The sequence below is a fragment of the Capra hircus genome, chromosome 12 (genome assembly GCF_001704415.2).
Source record: "Capra hircus breed San Clemente chromosome 12, ASM170441v1, whole genome shotgun sequence".
Lineage (NCBI taxonomy): Eukaryota > Metazoa > Chordata > Mammalia > Artiodactyla > Bovidae > Capra > Capra hircus.
The window spans coordinates 16,009,121-16,031,568 of NC_030819.1; the positions used below are offsets into that span (position 1 = coordinate 16,009,121).

The following is a 22,448-nucleotide window of genomic DNA, read 5'->3' on the forward strand; positions in this document are numbered from 1 at the left end:
TCAAAGTTCCAAAGCTTAATCTGTAAGATCAATAATGGCACTTCAAAAAGGAATTTATCTTTACAGACATTACATGTAAGAAAAGTAGCTTTAGTTGATTTATCTTTGTAGCCAATTTTCTGTCTTAATTTATTTGACACTAACAGGTCATTTTCTGCATATAGGAAGGTTCTTCTGCACACATGCATAGCTCATGTGTTCTGTGTACAGGCTGATCTGGGCAACATGGCAGGTTCAATTCCAGACCACCACAATAAAATAAGTACTGCAAGAAAACAAGTCACACTTTTTTAGTTTCCCCATCTATATAAAAGTTATGTGTATGCTATACTATAGTCTGTCATGTGAGCAATAGTGTTACATCTTAAAAAACAGTATTAGTATCTTAATTTAAAAAATTTTTATTGTTTAAAAATGCTAATTATCAACTGAGCCTCTGGCAAATTATAGCAGTAACATCAAAGATCATTGATCACAGATCATAACAAATATAATAATAATGTTTGAAATATTGTGAGAATTACCAAAATGTGACCCAAAGACATGAAGTTAGCAAATTCTGTAGAGAATGGTACTGATCCACATGTTTGAGGCAGGGTTGCCACAAATGTTCAGTTTGCAAAAAAATGCAGTATCAGTAAAGCACAATAAAACCAGGTATCTCTGTATTTCCGGCTGTTCTCATATGTGAATCAAAACACATCAGGACATAGGTGAGAACTACGTTGTAAGAACGTGTGTAAGCAGGACTATAAACTACAAACTCCAAAAAGGAGAGTAAGAAAAAGGTAACTCAAAGAAAATCTGGCCCAGGCTATTTCTACCATTCAGTTTTCAAAGCTATGTCTGGAAGTCTTTCCCAGGTCACCAAAGGGTTTTTCCAAGTGCCTGTGGGGAATGTCACCAATATCAGTAATTTTACATTCCTAAATAAAAGGTACTTGGAAACAGTCTTACCTCAGCTTTACAACTGTTCCTTTCTGTTTTTCCAACCAGGCCAGAGTTGCTCTCTGACAACCACACCAACTTGTTTACATTTGCCCCCGGACTATCTCCATACTGATACACTGAACTCCACATGATTAACATCAAATGCCCCCACAAAACAGCCACTTCTTCTGACTTTACTACTTTAATCTCATCACTTCTTTCCCAGGCTCAACTGTCCACTTTATTTCCAGCTTTTTCTAATTCCAGCATGGTACCAAGGCCTACAGATTCTATACCTGCAATGTTTCATGACTCAGTCCCTTATATTAACGACCATAATCATTATGTGAGTAACAGGCTGTGTTAGCTTTTAAAAAACAAAGCAAATCTTTTTATTAATCATAATCAGTGCAAATAAATCTAGAAAGTAAATAAATACTAATCATCACCCCTGCACGCCAATAAATCCATTCCTAAAATATTGATGTATTTTCTTTCTGGATTTGTGTGTGTCTGTGTGTGTATGTTGAAGACAAAAACTAATTTAAACAAAATGAGATATGAACATATTGCAATTTGTTTTCATTTAATATTCACTAAAAATATTTATTTTAATGACTATGTAATATTATAGTATGTGTGATAATTTATTTAATAAACCCCCTATTGGAGGATATTTAGGCAGTCTCTAATATTTTGCTATTATAAATAACTGTGTGTTAAATACCCTTGAAGCCAAATCTTTGCAAACAACTGTCATTATTTTCTTAAGATAAGTTCTCATATGTGGAATTGCCAAGAAACAGGTATGAACATTCTTAAAGTAGACTCGTAAGTACTGCCAAACTACCTCCAGAAATATGATAGCAATTTCTACTCTCAGCTGTTTCCCTGCACATTCACAAACCCATGTGTTATAACTTAGTTTTAATTTACATCAGTTTGATTTCAGAAAGTGGAATCACATTCCCAGGACATCTTCCTGAAGGCACAAGAGTTCCTGGCTCCCTGGCTCTCACGTCTACCCACTCTGGTGCACATGCTCTCACTTCTCAGGTTAACCTCACGAAGGCCGGTTCTATGTCCATCACTCCACTCCAGGATATCTGACCTCTTCATCCTTCACGTCCATGAGTCAGTTTCCTTGGGGTCACTAGGTAGTTGTGGAGCTGAACATGAAAGTGTGTTATACATCTGATAGTTCACTTAACTGAATACTAGGTGCCTAGGTCTTCATTCACAGAATCAGAGCATCGTGTTTTGCTTATGCTAGTCTCACTTCCTGGAATGACTTTCACATACATTTCCACCTGCTAAAATTCTAACCAAGTCACTAAAGCCTCTCTTACCTGTGTAATTCCTTGGTAATTCTGTACTTAACAAGCCCCCATGTGGGGAGAAGTTGTTTCAACCCTAACAGATGTTATACCGTCTTTTAATAAACTTCCATAAAAGTTCTCACAAAGTTAATACAGCCTTTTCCTTATTCTTCAGCTGGACTGTATATGTTGACAGTAGGATCCACATTGGATTTGCCTTTGTATTATTTGTGTTACTTATGGTGTCCTGTGCAAAAAAGGCTTCTGTAGGGAGCTGAGGTTTTTAAATCAGGCTGGAGAAATGTATGAAAGATCTATTACTATATTGTTTAGGAATGTGATAAGCTGGACAGAGAAACAGACACAGCAGATGGATTCTATAGCCATAAATACAATTGCAAATGGCTAAGTTTCTCATTTTCATGAGATAGACAGTTTATAAGTAAACAAAGTATAAGTGGTTATGGTCATTTTACACCTTAGGAAAACGACAGCTATCTTTGTCCAAGCATGTACTGCATGCTGATCTCCATGCTGGGTGTTTCATGTATCTTATGTTGTTTAAGTTGTACAACTACCTTAGAAATTAGGTCCTGTCACCTCCGTTTTGCAAAAGAGAAGATCAAGGCTTAGTTAGATTAACTAGTCTGCCTGAAATAATAAAGTTTTTAAGTGCCAGGATGGGACTCATTCCACATATGTCAGGTTCTTTTCCATTCTGCTGATGGCCTCTTTATCCCCTGGTTGGCCTGACTCCCTATTATGTCCCTCTGGCTAAATAGAACAGAGAAAGTGGGGAGAGGTGTAGCTACAGTTAAAGGAACAGACCTAACATGGAGATCCTATGGCCAGAGAGTTTAAGCAAGATATGGACACGGGTGAGTATAAAGTAGTGGGTGGGACAAGAAGGACAAAATCTTTGAATGAGGAGCATGACTGAGATCAGGAGGGCAGGCTGTAAGCAGGAAAAACCAGCACCTACAGGTGGGCTGGGGAAGAACACTGCAGCTAAGTGGGACACAAGGTTTCCCAGGAAATAGGCCAAACAGACCTCGGGCACTGCTGGGGACAGCAAGACTCATTTTTTATCCCATCAGGTGGTGAAAGAGCTGCACATACACTGTTGTGCAGGGCTGTCTCTGATTCTAGGTTCAGGCAGGGCTGAGCCTGTGGGAAATCCCTCCAGTCCCTGCAGGAGGCTGGTGTGGGAAAGGCGGGAGCAGGATGAAAACTGCCTGTGATGAAGATAGACTCACTGAAAAGATGCAAAAAAATGCAGTGGAATCACACAGTCTTAGATTATAATGTAAAGGCATGATTTGCAGAATATAAATATGAATCTGTAGGGTGGTAAGTGATACAGAACTTTCTAGAGTCTCATGCTCAGACACAAAAGGGGTTTGAGTGATTCATGAGCTCAATTTCAAACTGTCAAGGAATGTTTCATAGAAATCATGGGTTATGAGTCATCAAACACTGTCTATGGGAGAGAAAGGACTTTACTAAGAGGTCTTGTTCAAATCTGATGCTAAGTCAAGAAGTCTGGATGAGAATGGAATTCTTCATCTCTAAGAAGTTCCAGGAGATGCAGGTGCTGTTGACCCTGGCACCACAGTCTGAGTCATGAGGAATTAGGAAGCTGGTAGAGAAAGTAGGACAATTTTGGAGTGGGGGAAGGGGTTGCTGAGGAAATACATAAACAAGGAGAAAATGTAGGAAACTAACATATTTGTACATATATCAAGGTCTAGGAAGCATCTATAAAAATGTATTATCCAAGTAATAACTCTGAGCAAGAAAAATATATATAACAAACTAACATCAATCTACCTCTAGAGCTGAAAAATGCTTTAAAATAGCCTAGGAATATCTAAAATGATAAATAAACCATCAAATCATCTAAATGAAAAACTCAACCCATGTTCAATGTCTACACAGGAAGCCTAAGGTGCTATTTACCTCATTTTTTGCTTGCTATTTCTTCTATAAATTAGAAATCAGCACAGTATGTATTAATTTTTCCCATTTACCCTAACTTCCAGGAATTGAGACAGCAGAAGAAATGAGGGAAAGAGAATAAAGCCTCATTTCTGTTGGTCTGGCTCACTCCCAGCAACCTCTGTCAATCAAATCCAGCACAAAAGGGTGTCCAGGAATGACGGAGCCTGAGACAAGTGAGCAGGAGAGGAAACCTGAGGATGTACACAGGTGGTGTGAAATCACCTCACGAATATGCTGCCTGGTTATAACCTTTAAACACAGAAATGAAACTAATGGTGATACTGTGAGTGGACCATGACACAAAACAAAAGTCAAGTAACTGCAGTTATTAATCCAGTCTCCAGATTCAATCATCCCACAAACATTTTAGAAGCTCAGATAGTCTTATGATTTGAGAATTTTAAAGTAGAAGAATACAAATATGTTATGTCCCTAAGATATAGATAATTCATATTTGATGTCTTTGGGAAAAATTTAAGACAGGAGCAAATTGACAGAATTATGTTTACAATGGGAAATCTCATGGACACACTTAACTGCTAGTAAACAAACATCACCTATGGTGATTTTAAGGACAGGATTTCATCATGAGGTACAGTTGCTATTTTCCCAACCTACCCTGAAACTGGAAATACTTAGGAGCAAGCTTCTGCCATGTGACTAACTGAAGCTGCCCTCTGGACTGTAGCCTGCCAGGTTCCTCTGTGCATGGGGATTTTCCTGGCAAGAATACTGAAGTAGGTTGCCATGTCCTCCTCCAGGCCCTGGATATCATTTGGGCATTAAATTTAATATTCTTTCATGTCACAAGGGCTTCCCAAGTGGCACTAGTGGTAAAGAATCCCCGTGCCAATGCAAGTAGAGGTAAGAGACCTCTGTTTGACCCCTTGGTTGGGAAGACGCCCTAGAGAAGGAAATGGCAATCCATCCTAGTATTTTTGCTTGGAAAATCCCATGACCAGAGGAGCCTGGAGGGCTGCAGTCCATAGTGTCACACAGAGTCACAAGGATATCATTCATTAAAAATAGCTACAGTCCACTAGGTGGGTCTGAGGTAGATAGAGTTTTAAACAGCAGTTCCTAAAGTATTTAACACATCTAGGAAACTAGTTACTTACAAGGAGTTGCATTGTGTGTATGTTTTGGTTACTGGTTGCACTTATCCATGTATTACTCACTCAACCTCACAGCCAGCAGTCCCTCAGCACTCTCTGCGTGCCCTGCAGAACACTTTCTGGGGAACAGAGCTAAAAATAAGATGTTCCCTGATCTTTAGAAGCCTTAGGGTACTCTGAGATACAGACTCAAAATTACAAAACATGTCAAGATGGTCTCTTTTATTTTAATTGTGGTAAAATACATGTAACATACACTTTGCCAATTTAACCATATTTAAATGGACAGTTTAGTCTTAAGTTTTCATATTATTGTGCAACAAACCTCCAGAATATTTTTTGCTTTTTATTCCTTGTCTTGCAGAACTTAAATTCTATACTCATTAAACAATAACTCCCTACTTTCCATCCCTCTGTCCTTGGTGACCATCATTCTACTTTCTGTCTTTAGGAATTTGACTACTCTAGGAACACCATAAAAGTGAAATTATATAGTATTTGTTTCTTGTGTGTCTGGCATATTTCATTTAGTATGATGTGCTCAAGGTTTATCCATGGGTCAGAAATTCCTTCCTTTTTAAGGCTGAATAATATTACATTGTATGGATCAGGGAGCATCTTCTTTTTAGCTCTGTTCCCCAGAAAATGGCATTCTGCAGGGCACAGAGAGGGTGCTAAGGGACTGCTGGCTGGGACAGTGAGTGAATAACATTTTATTTATCCATTCACCTGTTGATGAATACTTGGGTTGCTTCCTGCTTTTGGGTACAATGAATAATGTTGCTATAAGCACAGTTCAGTTCAGTTCAGTTCAGACTCAGTCGTGTCTGACTCTTTGCAACCCCATGAACCGCAGCACGCCAGGCCTCCCTGTCCATCACCAACATCCAGGTGTATGATAAATGCTATCTTAAGGGTATACAACATTAGAAGGAATTGGGAAGCAGACGCATTAGAATTAACTCAGAAAATGAGGAGGCTTTAACCTCAAGAAGACCAAAGGGAAGGGTCTCTGAAGTAGAGAGGGCAGTGTGTGCACCCTGGAAGCGGGGAGGATGCGGTGCTTTAGGAGCATCTACACACAACCTGAGTCTTGGGGAGTGTGTGAACATGAGGACTTGAGGCTGGAGAGGTAGGTGGGGAAGAGATGCCTACCGCCTTCTGTTCTGGTTTATTCTCTTCTTCAAGACTCTGCCCTGGTCCCAGCTGAGGGCCTCAAGCTGCATGGGAAAGGAACATCACTTGCAGACATGGGTGCTGACAGGACCAGGTCACAAGCCTTTCTGCCATCTTCCACCTGGAATCTTCCCTGCTCCTCTCAGTTTGCTTTCATCAACTCTGAGTGAGTCTCCGGACTCTGCCTCCATGGAGGGCTCTGGTTTTTCACCCCTGACTGAATCACGATTCTGGGCTCTTCTCTGGTGGCTCTGAGCTGGCCACACAATCCCTGCTAGAATGGATCTAGAACTGCCCTATGGTTCCAGCAGCAGCTCACCCAGTCCAGTAAGGATCAGATCTGTGCTTCAGAAAGAAGCAGTCTTTGGGGGCAGGGCAGGAGGATGTCAGTCAAGTGTGGGTTAGTGGAGGACAAGTCTACAGGAAGGGCCAAAGGACAGAGGAAGAGGCCATAGCTGAAGGGCATCAGAGGAAGAAGAGAAGATTTCAGAAATACAAAGAATAATGGATGGGGAAAAGGGAGATATTGGAGAATTAGAGCAAGTGAGTCAAGGCTGACTTCTCAGAATCCACATGAATAACCAGGTGTCAATATAGTGTTGTGGGTCAGGCTAAGTTATAGTTCAGGAGCTTAGGACCCACCAACCACCATGAGGGAGCTCACAACACAGGGAAAGAAATACTGGGATCCTCATCCCCTGCTCAGTTTTCAAGAGAGATTCACCTGTGATGTCACTGATCTAATCTGCACCCATGAAGAACAAAGAGTTCCCCCAATGCACACAAAAAAGTCAACAGCAGATGTGGCATTAAATCTTCAGCTGAATCTTAAAGAGGCAAATGGCTTAAACAAACCTTTTCTCCTGGTTTAATGTCTGTTGTCAGGTCCTTCAATACCAGAGGCCCATCTGAACTGTACTTGAAGTTCACTTTGCTCAAGGCAATCATTCCATTGTTGGGCCAGTCTGGTGGTGGACGAAACTCGAGTTCCCAGGGTGCTTCTTGCTCAAGCTGTGTATATTCTATCACCCTTTCAACTGAAATCATCTGAAATATATATGACATCATGTGGGTTAGGAGCAGAGGGTTTTATTTATGGATGTTCAGAGACTGTAAATAAGGTGTTCTGTTTTTATATCTTTATATCTGCTTTTTATATGGTTAAGAATATTCTAGGTCTTAGCATTTGTGAAGGACTAAGTAGGAGTGTGATGACTCCTTTGATGATTTGCAAACATTCATCATCCTGTAACAGTTTCACTTAGGGCTGCTTCCTTCAGCATTATATTAAAACTAAAAGAATTATATAAATGAATGCAAAGATTTTATTTTTTCTCTCTTCGCATCTGAATAAAAAGAATTTTGTCAAAGAAAAGAATACTTATGAACACTAATCAATGGTTATAAAAGGGCCACATGTTATAGAGGAGTAGAACTGGATGGTCATCAAACCTCATTTTAATAATTTCTCACTTTCTACTCTATTAGAAGAGAGAAATGCAAATGTTGCATTTTTATTGTTTTTTTGTCTTTGGGACAACATGCAATACTCAAAGGAGAATATAATTTAAATATTGACCAAGGCCTCCTAAACAAAAATAACTTGACATCTTTGATAGCACATTCAGAGAGGTGGCTTATTCTACCAAAAAGGAGGAATATCAGCACATTCAGGTGTCTAACACATATAAGAATAAATGCTAAAATGAGGTGGGGACAGATATCTATCAATTAAACAAAGAACTACAAAATATTGAATTCTTCTTTTACCAATAATGAGGAATTACCAGTTAAGAAACAATAATAAAAAACCTCCCCCCCAAACTGGTTTATATTCTCTCCAAGATTTCAGAACCTCACTCCTACAGAGACATTTATTACATTTGAAGACAGTTCATGATGAATAAAAACCTGCTGACATGGCACACATAAGACTGAGTAAAAGATGTACTTTTTTACAGTAGCTTTAAACAGATGGAGGAGGATATAAAAACCTCTGTGAGCTAGATGTAAAAACAAGTTTTAATATTTTACATAAGAATTCCTTTTATACTTTTTAATGGCAAGAAGTAGTACAAGGTTAAGAATGTTAAGATAAACATCACCATAGTCTCAACTTCAATGCTTAGCCTGATGCACCATGGGAACACCACCATGACGTTAAGGGCATAGGACAGTATCAGGCCAGCCTGCCCAACATTCAAAGCTAAATGAGGAAGAAGAGCGGGGAAAAAAGTCAGTCCTGTTTTTGACCTCAAGGCCAGTTCCTTCTATCACTTTATTAAGATAACTCCTTTATAATATTTAAATCATTAACATATAATGACAATATTACTTATACTTTTACTAGCATTTGATTGAGTCCACAATACAATTAAAACCTCCCTCCCAAAAAATTAAAACCACTATGAATTCAGAAAGACTTAAATGAACTTAATCTCAACACTGTCAATATACAGTAGACAATGAGGAACAATGTTATTATTGAGACTTCTGTCACTGTGGTTTCAAGAACAATCAAGCAATTTCATTTTCTATGTTCAATGCAACCATAGTTGGAAACCATAAAAAACAAGGCAATGGTTTCTAAAAGCCAGTGCTTTTAAAATTAAAATACCATTCTCATTGTTCCATATTAAAGACTGTGATTCAATATTGCTCTTAAAGAACATTTAGGGCTGGTAAATTCATGCCATATACACCAACATCTGCTCATCTGGTACCCAAACAGCGATGAGGATGGTGCCCTTTGCTACAGAGAATCTTTCTCATCCTCATGCACCAAGCACCTACAACCAAGAGACCCCAGTAGCCCTAAAGCCAAAATCTAAAGTCCTAACTTGGACAAAAAGCTTTATGGCAAATTTGGTTCTCTCCATCCAACTACTAAACACTACCAGGAAAGTTTCTAAGGTCAGCTTGCTATCGCTGAGTAGACATCAATTCATTCAAAGAAAGAGAAAAGAATAAAAAGCCCCATCAAGACCCAAATGACCTCTCTACATGGGCCACACTGTGGAATCACATGCTGCAAATGCTTTAGTACAATTCATTATAACCAAACTGTTCTTGTTAGACAAGGCAGCAAGAGTTTAATATAATAACTGTAAATACAGCTATAAATTTTATTTTTTTATTTTATTTTTTTTTAGTTTTTTTTTTTTAATTTTAAAATCTTTAATTCTTACATGCATTCCCAAATATGAACCCCCCCTCCCACCTCCCTCCCCATAACATCTCTCTGGGTTATCCCCATGCACCAGCCCCAAGCATGCTTAAATACAGCTATAAATTTTAATCACACCATAAATAGTTATTTACACCCATACTTACTTTGTGCAAGAAGCAGGGACCCAAAGTCAACAAGACAGATGAAGATAAAATAGATGATATCCAGACGCAAAAAGAACCATCGGTTTATAGTCAAAAGCAAGAACCACGCCTCTGGATTTGTGAACCATAAGAAGCATAATGAATAAGTTAGAAAAACCATGTTAACTGCTTTGAACAAGAAAGACCATTTTGCTCAGTTGAGCTACAGAAGATTTTTAAACAAAGTAGGGTGGCAAAGTTATACACCCAAGGAACATGAAGGTTCCAAAAAGCTGTTTTGATACCAGATAACATGGGACACAGAAGAATCAAGCCAGGGGCTCTGTGGAACTATATTCAATAGCTTGTAATAATTTATGATGGAAAATTATCTGACAAAAATACACATATAAAACGGAATCATTTTGCTGTACATCTGAAACTAATATACTACTGTTTATCAACTATACTTCAATAAGAAAATAAATTCAACTCATAGGTTATAAACAGTAATATGATCACAATGGAGAAAATGGAAAAATGATCTCATCGGTGCATTTCCGACAGTGCTAGGCCTCAACGTGAGGCTCATCCTCTCTCAGGGCCAGCTGCTCCCAGCTTTCTGACAGCAGAGAGCACAGCTCACATGCTGTTTCTAGCACCTCTATGCTTACTACAGGGCCCTGCCCTGTTTATTCTTAAGAACCACTGTCTATACAACCATGAGCTAACTGGATCTGCATGTGACTTTCAAAATGCCGTTTTAAGATACAACAAAGACTGGAGAGATGGGCCAGCATTTTACAGATTTAGAGGGAATTCTGAAATTTCTACCTAGGGAAAAATATTACCAATATTGGGAATAATATTAACCAAATGAGTTAAAAATCTGTTAATTAGATAATGATTTACCTGAATGACACCTGCTGCCCTGCATGCTCTGAAAAGAGAGTTGACAAACTATAGCCTGTGGGCCAAGAATGGCCATCACCTGCTTTTGTAAATAAAGTTTTATTGGAACACAGTCATGTGCTTTTGCTGATGTATTATCTTTGCCTGTTTTGTGCTACAACAGCAAAGCTGATAAGTTACAACAGAGATAGAAGGGCACATAAAGTCTAAAATATTTACTATCTGTTGTTTGAAAAAAAAAAAAAAAAAGTATACTGACTCCTGTCCTAAAGGGACAGAAAGCCATAGGACTCCGTGATGGAAGGACAATGGAAGTCAGTCTGGGGAAAAGCCGGTGCTGAGAGGAAGGGGAGGGGGAGGCAGGTGTGCAGAGGGGGACATGGGGCAGCACAGAGAGAAGTGCTGGCCAGCAAGACCACCTGAGAGGGAGGTCAGGCTTCAGATGACAGCACATCCCATCCTTTGAAATCATCTCCAGAAACTCACAGACCTGAATGCAAGTCCTGGTGTGACTCAAACAGTTCTTGAAACCTCTGCTCAGCTTTGTACGCCCGGATGGTCCAGAGTCCTTGGAGAGAAGATGCTAAGTGGGAAAACACTGGGCTCTGTGCTGGGGAAGCAGAGACAGACACACGACAGAGAAAGTCAGGGAGGCTGGATGCAAAGAAACCCATTGCCTCCCGTGTGCTGTGTTTGCACGTTCTGCCAAACAGCGCACTAGAATTCCTGGTGGGGCTGCCCGGGGGAGAAGGGATGATGCCCTTTCTGGAGAGAATTCTCCATGTGCCGCTCAAACTCCTGCTCACATCAAGCTTCACCTTAACGACCTAGAAATAAAAGATTCTCTCTGAATCTATCTCTGTGCATGCATGTTAAGTCTTTTCAATTGTGTCTGACTCTTCACAACCCTATGGACTCACCCACCCATCTCCTCTGTACATGGGATTCTCCAGGCAAGAATACTGGAGTGGGTTGCCATACCCTCTTCCACACCTCTTCCCAACCCAGGAATCGAACTCGTGTCTCTTGTGGATCCTGCATTGCAGGCTGATTCTTTACCGCTTAGCCACCAGGGAAGCCTGAATCTATCTTTAACCAAATTCAAATCTGACCTAGATTTAGATACTGAAACTCTTTACTAGCTCGTTCATCACAATCCTCAAACACGGCCTTTCTCCAAAGTCTTCCCTGACATCTCTCTGGGTGGAAACTGTTCACAAACTTTTGATTCAATAGCATTTTCTTTGACTGCGCTGGGTCTTCATTGCCCCATGCAAGCTTTCTTTAGTTGCAGTGCCTGGGCTTCCATTATTTTAGATCACAGGCTTTAGAGCTCATGTGCTCAGTAGTTGTAGCACATAGGCTCTCTAGTTGTGGCACACAGGATTAGTTGCCCTGTGACATATAGGATTCTAGTTCACCAATCAGGGATCAAGCCTAAGTCCCCTGCATTGGAAGGCAGATTCTTAACCACTGGATGACCAGGATAGTCCCAATTCAATAGCATTTTTTAATTTAATTCTCTTTGAGAGTTCTTACCACACTGAATTTTGGTGAGGTATCTGTGTGCTGTCTCCAACTTAGATGAGTAACCTAAGAGCCAGGATAGAGTCAGTACAACCGCTACGCTGAACCAGAGACAGACATAGGACAGGGCAAGATGAGTAAGAGGAGCAGACAGTGTGCTGTCTCCCCCATCCCGGGACCCTCCCTGCACCTGCACCAGGAGTCTCTGCATGGGTCACAGAACACCTGGTACTGCACCGCCCTTGTGCCCACAGGACTTGCTTAGCCAGGTGTCTCTGAATGGTCTTGACTTCTGCTCTGGGAATCTAATCCAGGTTTTTAAAACTACATGCTCAATGCTTTTTCTGGCACTTGGAGGCCACTGTGGCATGTGATACTCACATTACCTTGTAAAACCGAACTGTGCCCTTAGTGATCATTCTCTTTGAGTGACTTCATGTGGGTTTGGGGTCTAGTGTCCCTTCACTGACCATTCATTTCCTGCCATCTTCTCAAAGAGGACATTGACCACAAGCACCAGGGGTAGGCACCTGCCCATCAGGGAACAGGTGGGCTGCAGGCTGCCAGGCAGGGAAGACCCTATGGTTCTCATTTCCACCATGAATGAGGCTGTAACCTGCTGCTGTCAGAGGCAGATAGTGAGCCTGTGACCTCTGTCTGGGGTGAGTGATAACTTGCGCTGTATCAGCAGGAAATACTGACATCACTCTGTTACTTGTACATCTCCTAGAAAAGACCTGTTAGTAAAATCTGGGCATTTAGGGGATGTTAAGATCACTTATCTTGCAAGAGGCCTCAGAAATTACATAAAATGATGGGGAAAGAATCAAAGGGGAGAAACTCCAAATTATTTTCAGGTTTTCACTCCTTAGCCAAATGCGTCACATCCAAATGCCTGTCTGGGTAACAGTTCAGTCATTATTGACATATACACAGGCTCCACGGGGGTGGAGGGGCTGTAGGAGGGCAGAGTATAAATGGGCAAAGACACAGAACTCCTCTTGTGCTAAGTATTCCTGGATCTATCATATAAGAAAGGATGGAGCAGGCTTCCTCCTCTGAGACACTGGAGCTCAGAGAGGGCGGGAAGCCCTCAGCTAGGGGACGACAGCCTGGGCTGGGTCCTAGCTGACCATCCACTCAGCCCTGCAGCACTTTCTACCTGGGACATCTGATCAGGAACCCTAACTGTTAGGAACCCTCAGCTGTAATATTGTTGTAAGGAAAACACCTTCTTTGAAACAGGACATGATATAACATTTCCCTCTGTATCTAATTCAGGCAAAGAGCCTAAAGTGGTTCAATGGTGTTTCTGACCTTCCAAGGGCATTTCTGTGGTCTTACTTTGGCATCCACACTGTTCCCTCTCTTCATTCTATTGCATGCCAAGTTGCTTCAGTCATGTCTGACTCTGAGATCCTATAGACCGTAGTTCACCAGGCTCCTCTGTACATGGGATTCTCCAGGCAAGAATACTGGAGTGGATTGCTGTGCCCTCCTCCAGGGGATCTTCCCAACCCAGGGATCAAACCAGCATCTCTTTAGTCTCCTGCATTGGTAGGTGAGTTCATTACCACTAGCACTACCTGGGAAAGCCTTATTCTATTGAGTAACATTTAATTGTTTTATTTTAGCTTTAACTTTACACTTTTAAAATAGCAATATGACCTTTTAATAGCACTTTTAAGACTGAGCTCATGCTCCAAATAACAAAGGCTAAGAACTCTCTTCAGGCCTTTTCTGCATTCTCAGCAAGTATCCCAACCAGACCCCAGAACTCAATTATTCTGGAAGCAAGGGGCTCACAGCGATGACACAGATGAATTCCGGGCCCATCACACTGTCAGGAGGATGTCAAGAGTCCAGCTCCAGAGAACACAGAAAACTCACTAGAACCAGGCTGTGATTTCCAGAGCAAACGTTACGTCAACACTACTCATCACAAACGAGGCTTCTGAGCAGGAAGTAGACGTGCCTGTTCCTTCAGGGAGAGTCCTGGAATGAACTCTTCAGCATGGCCTCCCCCACCTGTTTCCCTCACCAGGAGATCAAAGTGCAGTTGATTTTCTCCAGCAGGGATGGAAGATGGGGTTGACTTTAGAAACCAGGTGTCATCTCAGCCTTGAACACCAGGGAACCAAACACTCCATCACCTACCTCACCTCATGCCCACGAGTTACAGTGGGCCAAAGGAAATACTGACCTGTGAAAATCTATCCTGTTTCTTTCAAACCCCACTAAGGGTGAGCAGGATGCCAGAATGAGGGAACTGGAGGGTCTGCAAAGAAAGTTAACTAGCACATGAGGAGAGGGGATGTCAAGGCTCTGATCTTATCTTGCCCAGCATAACACCCTTTTCCCCACAAAGACTGAGCTCACGATCCTGAAGCACACTATATAACAGCCATGACATCCGTCAGAAGTCATAGACACGTGTAACCCTACAGTTTACATGACATATGGCTGTGTCTCCACAACCCTGAGGACACATTCCATTTGGACTGCAGATCTTCCCTGGGGTACAGGGGGGCAGGGAACCACATGAAAAGACCCCAAGGTGGCAGCCTTGGTGCAGGTTATCATTCACCTATGTGAGAACTGCCAGTTGTTACTATGTTCTTAACTCCTTCACATTTGGACTTCCCTGGTGGCTCTGTGGATGAGAATCTGGCTGCCAGCGCAGGAGACAAGGGCTCATCCCTGATCTGGGGAGATCCCACATGCCAAAGAGCAACTAAAGCTGTGCACAATTATTATTGAGACTGTGCTCTAGAGCCTGAGAGCCACAAGTACTGAGCTCACAAGCTGGAAGCCCAAGCCCCGCAGAGCCTGTGTCCCCTCAACAAAAGAAGCCACCGCAGTGAGAAGCCCACATGCCAACGAAGACTTAGCACAGCCAAAAACAAATAAATAAAAAATTTTCAATACCCTCATGTTCAAAGTCCTGGTGCCTTTGGTAGTCACTAGCAAATACTTTGGGGCTTCCCTGGTAGCTCAGCTGATAAAGAATTTGCCTGCAATGCAAGAGACCCTGTTTCAATTCTTGGGTTGTGAAGATCCCCTGGAGAAGGGATAGGCTACCCATTCAAGTATTCATGGGCTTCTCTGGTGGCTCAGATGGTAAAGAATCCACCTGCAAGGCAGGAAACCTTGGTTCAGTCCCTGGATTGGGAAGATCCCCTGGAGGAGGGCATGGCAACCCACTCCAGTATTCTTGACTGGAATCCCCATGGATAGAGGAGGAGCCTGGTGGCTACAGTCCATGGGGTCACAAAGAGTCAATATGACTGAGCAACTAAGCACAGCACACCACGTATTTTACAAGCATCAAGAAATCCCGAGAGCCCCAGAAAGCAGGTATCAGTATACCTGTGACAAAGGGAAAACCAGACTGAGGAATTAAGAGCACGTCCTGCCCAAGATTAAGTAAATTAACTCACCCAAGTGGTAGAGCTGAGTGTCAGACCCAATTGTGTCTTATTTCCAAGGCTGTGCTTTTAATCACAACAGCAGTGTCTCAGAGGGAGAATAATCAAGGTTAAGGATGTCCATGCGTGACTAAACGCACTTTTCTCCAGACTTTGTTTACCTTCAGAAAACCCTCAAATCTTACTTAGCTAACATCCAACAGCCTTAGCCATTACCATACATCATACTAAACACCTTAGATTGAATAAAGTCCCAGGGAATCCAGCATGAGAATGCCTTAAAACAGCAGACTTGAGGATCCATGATCTGAATAAATGTGGCACATGTGCTAAACCTCCCTTTGCAATGTCCCTGGCAGACATTGCTAGTTGATCACAGAATCCTTACAGATAGGATTTGATACAGATTCATAATTCAGGCACTGCCAAATGAATAGGTTAGGCTAGAGAAATGCAACCAAATGCCATCATGGTTTTGCATTTTGGTTATGCTCAGTTCTGTAAAAATGAAAAACTATTATGATCAACTGCACATTTGTCACTAAGAGGACAAAAGTCAACATAATGCTCCAGAAAGGTAGGCAGCTGGATCTGAATATAAACCTCAGGATTTTAGCAGTTTATCAGAGCACAGGAATGAAGTAGGCTTATGCCTTCTGGTTATAGTGATTAGATGTCTTCTTGCCGGTGGCTCCAGCAGTGGCCTTAAGATATACTATTAGTTACTGCATAGAGAAAAAAGTGGTATCATTATGTATGGCACAGACCCACAACCCGGAGAGAGAACATAAACAGTTCTAATCAACAGGCCATCTCATTTGGTTACCTGGGGTGTGGAAGAGGGGTATCTGGATTGAATTTACTATCTAACGCTGTTGCAACCTACTAGGTAGCAAAAAATCCAAATACTCCACAAGGATGGGGCCAAAAAGTTCTCAGACTCTACAGGTGAAATCTTGTACTGCTTTTTGAAAAGGGCCTCAGGAGGTGCCCTTTTCTCCACTTCCATGTGGATGGGAAATGGCCCATGCTCCAGACAAAAATCTCTGAAAAACTTTCCTTCTGGAACAATCTCTCTTTGAATGGAACAACGTGCTTTGAACAAGACTATTGAATGACTCCATTTCATCACTGACTTCAGATCATAAAATGAATGAAGTCCTGTCTACACAAAAGACTGTATGGAGCTCATCACTTCTATTCTGTTTTCCCAGGTCCTACCATTCTACCAAATCACATCAGGAAATATTACACGTATCTGGACTCTACTGCTCCATAATCCAATCAAACACCTCACAAAACCCAGGCCTCATGGGAGTTTAGGTGGTTCTCTTGACTGAAAAATTTTTCTATAGCATTTAAGACACCAACTGTACTTTATGCAAATACATAGGATGAATGCCTCTCAAGAGTTTATTATTAAAAATGAAACACACACATTTCACCACCAAAAACTCCTTTGTCTTGATTAACTTAGATTTTTCCACTTAGTAGATACAGAGAAGAATGAGACTCACTATGTTTCTCTTCTTGGCTTGGTTTCTAGAAAGTTAAGTTGGTATTAATTTGCAGTAACTATCCAAAGTTAAGGTTTCTGACACAAACATCTTCCTTTATTTTCTGTCCTTATACCTTCTTTAAAAATATTTAACAATTCTACTTTCATTATAATTCTTTGTTTTAATATTGATGAAATATGTCTGTGCATTAATGATGAGGTACATTCTGGATTATTGCATCCTCTGTGATTACCTGAAGAATAGAATAATTAATCATAAAATAATGTTCCCCATTATTCCAAAACTAGGAAGCTAAATGGAGTGATAAACTGAAAGTCTACTAAACAGATCTTCCCCCTGGGTCCTCCTGAAGGGATTATTTCCAGTATCATTTACATGAACTGTCTTGGGGAAGGGTTCCCACAGTGTGACATCAGCTCCAATACTGGTGATGATAAAGAGCAAACCTGGAAATAATAGGGCTTATCTTTTCAATACATTTAACAACTACAACTTCCTTACCATCTCAGGAGTATGTGAAAGAATGTATTTTCTAAAAATATCACCTCTGATATATGAGTACATTTTCTGATGCCTCCTTTCCTTAATATTTTCCTTTTCTTGTCATTTCTAGTAACTTCAAGGGAAGAAAAATTCCCTATTTTCCTTCTACAATAGTACTAACATGATGAAACATATTATTTTTTGGAAAACTGTTTATTGGGTGGCTGTTCTGTGTTAGGAAGTGTGTCGTGAATAAGACAGAAATGGCCCCTGTCCACATTTGTCCTCGTGCTAAAATGCAAAGCTGCAGCTCATCTGCCACCAGCTCAACTTGGCTTAAGGGTCACACTGTTCACAGGGCCCATAATATACAATTATCTAATGCTGACTTAGGGAGAAATTCCAAAAGATATATTCTGCAGGATTTCAGGGGTGTGGTTAATTATGGTATAAATGCAGCCAACCTGCATTGCCATCCCAACCTGAGAGTCCCAGTACTCACTTGAACATTCCAGGCGTTTCACATCTCGTGACGTCTCTAAGAAATACCTCCGAAGAAAAAAGAAAATGACGCCAAGGGGAATCACAGGTATAGCAATCCAAGGAATCACCACCACCACCACACCCAACACACCAATCAGTTGTAGAAATGTCTGGAAGAATAAAAAATAGATGTAGGGGCCTCTTTATCAAGGATTCTTTTTGAAAATAAACTTTAATAGACTATTTTTTTGTGATTAAACTTATTTTCTTGAAAGATGTATGGAAATAGTAGAGAAAGCTTTGCCATCCAAACAAATAAAATTATAGGTGGTTCTAATGCTAGATTCTAATGGTTATTGCAAGATTATGTGTGTGTGCTCAGTTGCTTAGTCATGTCCGACTCTGCGATCACATGGACCGCAGCCCTGCAGGCACCTCTGTCCACGGAATTTTCCAGGAAAGAATACTGAAGTGGGTTTCCATTTCCTCCTCCAGGGGATCTTCCCGGCCCAAGAATCAAATCCATGCCTCCTGCATCTCCTATACTGCCAGGTGAATTCTTTACCACTAGCCACCTGGGAAGCTCTATTACATGATTTCTGTGTGCCAAAAACCTTAAGAACCTTCTAGGTATTAGCTCTTTTAATACACTTAGTAGCCCATAAGGTAGGAATCACTAATTTTAATAGATGAGAGAATATTTGAGGTTGAGAGAGACTAGGACTTGAACCCTAAACTATCATGAGTCAGTAGGTATTACTAGAGATGAATGAGCAGGCATCACAGATAAGGAAACCAGAAGCCTCAGTTACACAGGTAAGGATAAAGAACTGGTTAATTACAAAGTTATTGTCCAGTAAAGGAGGAAAAGATGCAAATGTGACTTTTGGAAGTGGAAATTTTTCTTTCCTGGTTTTCTATCCATAGTTAACATTTACTGAGTGCTGACTCTGTTACAGGGCTACACATTTAATACTTGACATGTATTAGCTTGTTACTCCTCACAATAGCCCTATCAAGTAATAGTATTATCTCATTTTACAGATGAAAACACTGAGTCACAGGGAAAGGAAAAGGAGCTTGATGGAAACAAAGCCTGAGCCATGGAGTCAGAGAGTCTACATCATGAGCCATTAGGGCATATTTAAGCTTGTTCCCAACATACCACCAACTATTTATTGTCCAGGAAAATTATTTTTACTTATTTGAGCCTCCTAATTTATCTTAAATTTTTCTTCTAAATACCTTATTTAAGGAATTTCAGAGTTCATCAGGATGCCTAATAAAGAACAGACAGAAGAAGAAAAATGTGAGAAAACCAATTTTTGGTATTTCCTAGAAATCTGGGAAAGAATTTTGATAATAAACAAACAACTTATAAAGCATGAAAAGTTTTTTTTTTTAATTTTATCCTCTGGATATACATTAAATTTTCTATCATTATGATAAAAATGACTATTTTAAGGAGTAGTGATTATAACAACAGGGGGTGCCATTTACCACGTGTTTACTTTATGCACGGCACTGTGGTAAGAGTTCCATAATCATTCACTTAAACATCACATCCTTCCATGAAGTAATTTTATCTTGGGAAATGATCTTGGTCTAAAAACACAGCAGGTAGAATAGAAGCCCAAATCATTGATTGATGCTGATTTAGACATCCATATTTATCAGGAAAAGTATGATACCCTGGTGAAAAGTTTCAAGTGATAAGAATACAACCAGTATTTCATATCTATGTGTAGTATCTATCTTAGTATCTAGTCTGCTATCAAAGGGAGTCGAAAGTTGAGGACATGCAGATTCACAGAGTTTGGGCCAATGCCTCCAGAGTTTATGATCTCGGATACAATTCCATGGTGATCTGCACAAGGCACTGGGGAAACACAGGGAAGAACATGGGAATCTTTTATTGAAACTTTGAAGAAGAGATTGACAACTGAATTTCACAGGCTAGAGAAACAGAGAATGACATGAATAATTTGGGGTAGCAATCACAATTCCTGGAAATTTTGACCAAAAGGGAGCTGGGCTGGAAAGGTTAGATGGCTTGTCCCAGTTAGCACCAGGTGTTCTGTGTGCTCTTAGAACCAGCACCCCCCGTTCACCGATCCAGGGCCTCCACACTTTGTTGCCCAGGGCAGCTGTTCCCAGCCATGTCTTTGACGGATGCATTAGCAGAGTAATGCCTATATCACAGAGACTTGGGTTATCGTTTCACAGCTCTTCCATATAAGTTTTCTCAGATGATCTTCACAACCATTTGTGAATGAGAGAAGCAAGAACTTTCATTTCCATTTATAGGTAAGAAAATTGTAAGGTAGGAGGCTAAGCGGTTGCCCTAAGTTTCCCCAGGAAGGTACTGCAGGTCATGAAAAAAACAGGAAGAATCTGTACTCTGGGAATCTCAGAGACACAGCTGTATGCAGAGGAGCCTGAAAGGAGAAGGAAATGTCCAGAACTGTTACTCTGTGTCCAGGAGCCCTTGTGAATCAAACTGTATTATTTGGATAGAGACATGTGTTTTTCCTGTTTGTCCCCATCTGCTGTGGTATCAATATAAAACTCAGAGTGAAAAGCATGGAGTCTGAAGGAATAAATTTCAGTCATAAGTGGAGAAATATAGGTCTTTCTAACCTCCCTTCTATTATATTTTCAGTTGAACAATTTGGATTAACTAATGCATCGCACCTTGCTATACCTTTTTCTCACGGGGAGGGGTCCTTCCTTCTGTGTGTGATCTTAAGTCAAGTCACTAGGTTTGCCATCAATAGTTGTCAGGAAAAAAGTTCTGAAATGTCAATTATAAAAAATCCAAATTACAGTTTTTTAGTAGACTCACATTACTTTATTGGACAATATTCACCAGTTTCAATACCCTGGCTCTCCCCAGGTGAGGACCTTTTATGACCAACCCAGCATGGCAGATAATCTAGGAAGAAGAGGTAAGATCAAAATGAAGGGCTCCACTTGAGCTGTGCCAATACTTTTTCCTTGAGTCCCCATTAAATACCTGTAACTGTTGTTCTCAAAATCTCCCAAATTAGGTCCTTCAGATTTCATGCTCCTTAATTCTGAAGCAATTCAAATAGGCTTGTTATAAGAGTTTTGTTTCTATTTACAGGTCATACCCTAACCAGCCTTATAGTGGATATTGGACTTTCCCTGTGGCTCAGCTGGTAAAGTATCTGGTTGCAATGTGGGAGACTTGGGTTTGGTCCTGGGGTTGGGAAGATTCTCTGGAGAAGGGAAAGGCTACCCACTCCAGTATTCTAGCCTGGAGAATTCCATGAACTGTATAGTCCACGGGGTCACAAAGAATTGGACACAACTGAGAAACTTTCATTTTCATAGTGGATATTACATATTATATTATATTAACATATATACAATGCATGAGTTTATATTTAAATTTATTTATGCATATACATTTATGAATCTTTTATTGCCAGCTGTCTCAAACTGTTAACAGAAGCTGTAGGAGACAAAAATAGTATCCAAGCAAAAAGTCAACACTCTGAAGAAGGAAACAGCAGATTTCTGTGTGTGACAGAGATCCCTTCCTTGAAGCCAGTTTCATTTCTTTCTTCCACATTCTCAGGAATTTCAAGGAGCCTAATCCTAGCTACACACACAATTCTCCCCATCTGATTGGATTTCAGGCCCATCTGATGGCCCATATTACCATGGCCAGTACATCTGTATTTCTGTCTCACCATGGCACAAAGACAATGATGTGTGTACAAGAAACATGTTGACCCAGAAGAAGTGAACCAAGTCCTGATGCTCCAGGAAATAATGGAAATCATTATTTTGATATGCTTATTTCCCATTGGGAGCACACCAGTTGGGAATTCTATCAGAAGTCATGAATCCACATGAATAAATAGAAATAATTTTTTGGATGAATCTTTCACTTGAGAGTACATGATTTTTCACAATTCAGAATAATTATTTAGTTTGCAGAATATGATAACTACACCTAGAGGAGAAATTCCATTAGCCTAATATTGTGCTGAGATGGAGCTTAGTGTTAACATTCTTGAATATTAATAAGAAGGGTAAGACTCTATATAAGCTGGAATCAAGATTGCAGGAGAAATATCAACAACCTCAGATACGCAGATGATACCACCCTAATGGCATAAAGAAAAGCGAAACTAAAGAGCCTCTTGATGAGTGTGAAAGAGGAGAGTGAAAAAGATGTGTTAAAACTCAATATTCAAAAAACAGCCACAG

The 22,448-nt window shown here is 40.6% G+C and overlaps 1 protein-coding gene across 2 annotated transcripts in view; it reads right to left on the reverse strand.

The window, feature by feature from the left end:
- LOC102179751 (multidrug resistance-associated protein 4-like) overlaps window positions 1-22,448 on the reverse strand; it is a 607,813-nt gene that overhangs the window by 331,904 nt on the left and 253,461 nt on the right. For both annotated transcript variants that reach the window (XM_018056446.1, XM_018056445.1), the window contains 5 exons: window positions 18,226-18,376; window positions 11,256-11,375; window positions 9,875-9,985; window positions 8,647-8,747; window positions 7,397-7,588 (listed from right to left, as the gene is read on the reverse strand). In XM_018056446.1, coding sequence (XP_017911935.1) covers window positions 7,397-7,588; window positions 8,647-8,747; window positions 9,875-9,985; window positions 11,256-11,375; window positions 18,226-18,376 — 675 coding nt within the window. The remainder of the gene's footprint in view (window positions 1-7,396; window positions 7,589-8,646; window positions 8,748-9,874; window positions 9,986-11,255; window positions 11,376-18,225; window positions 18,377-22,448) is intronic.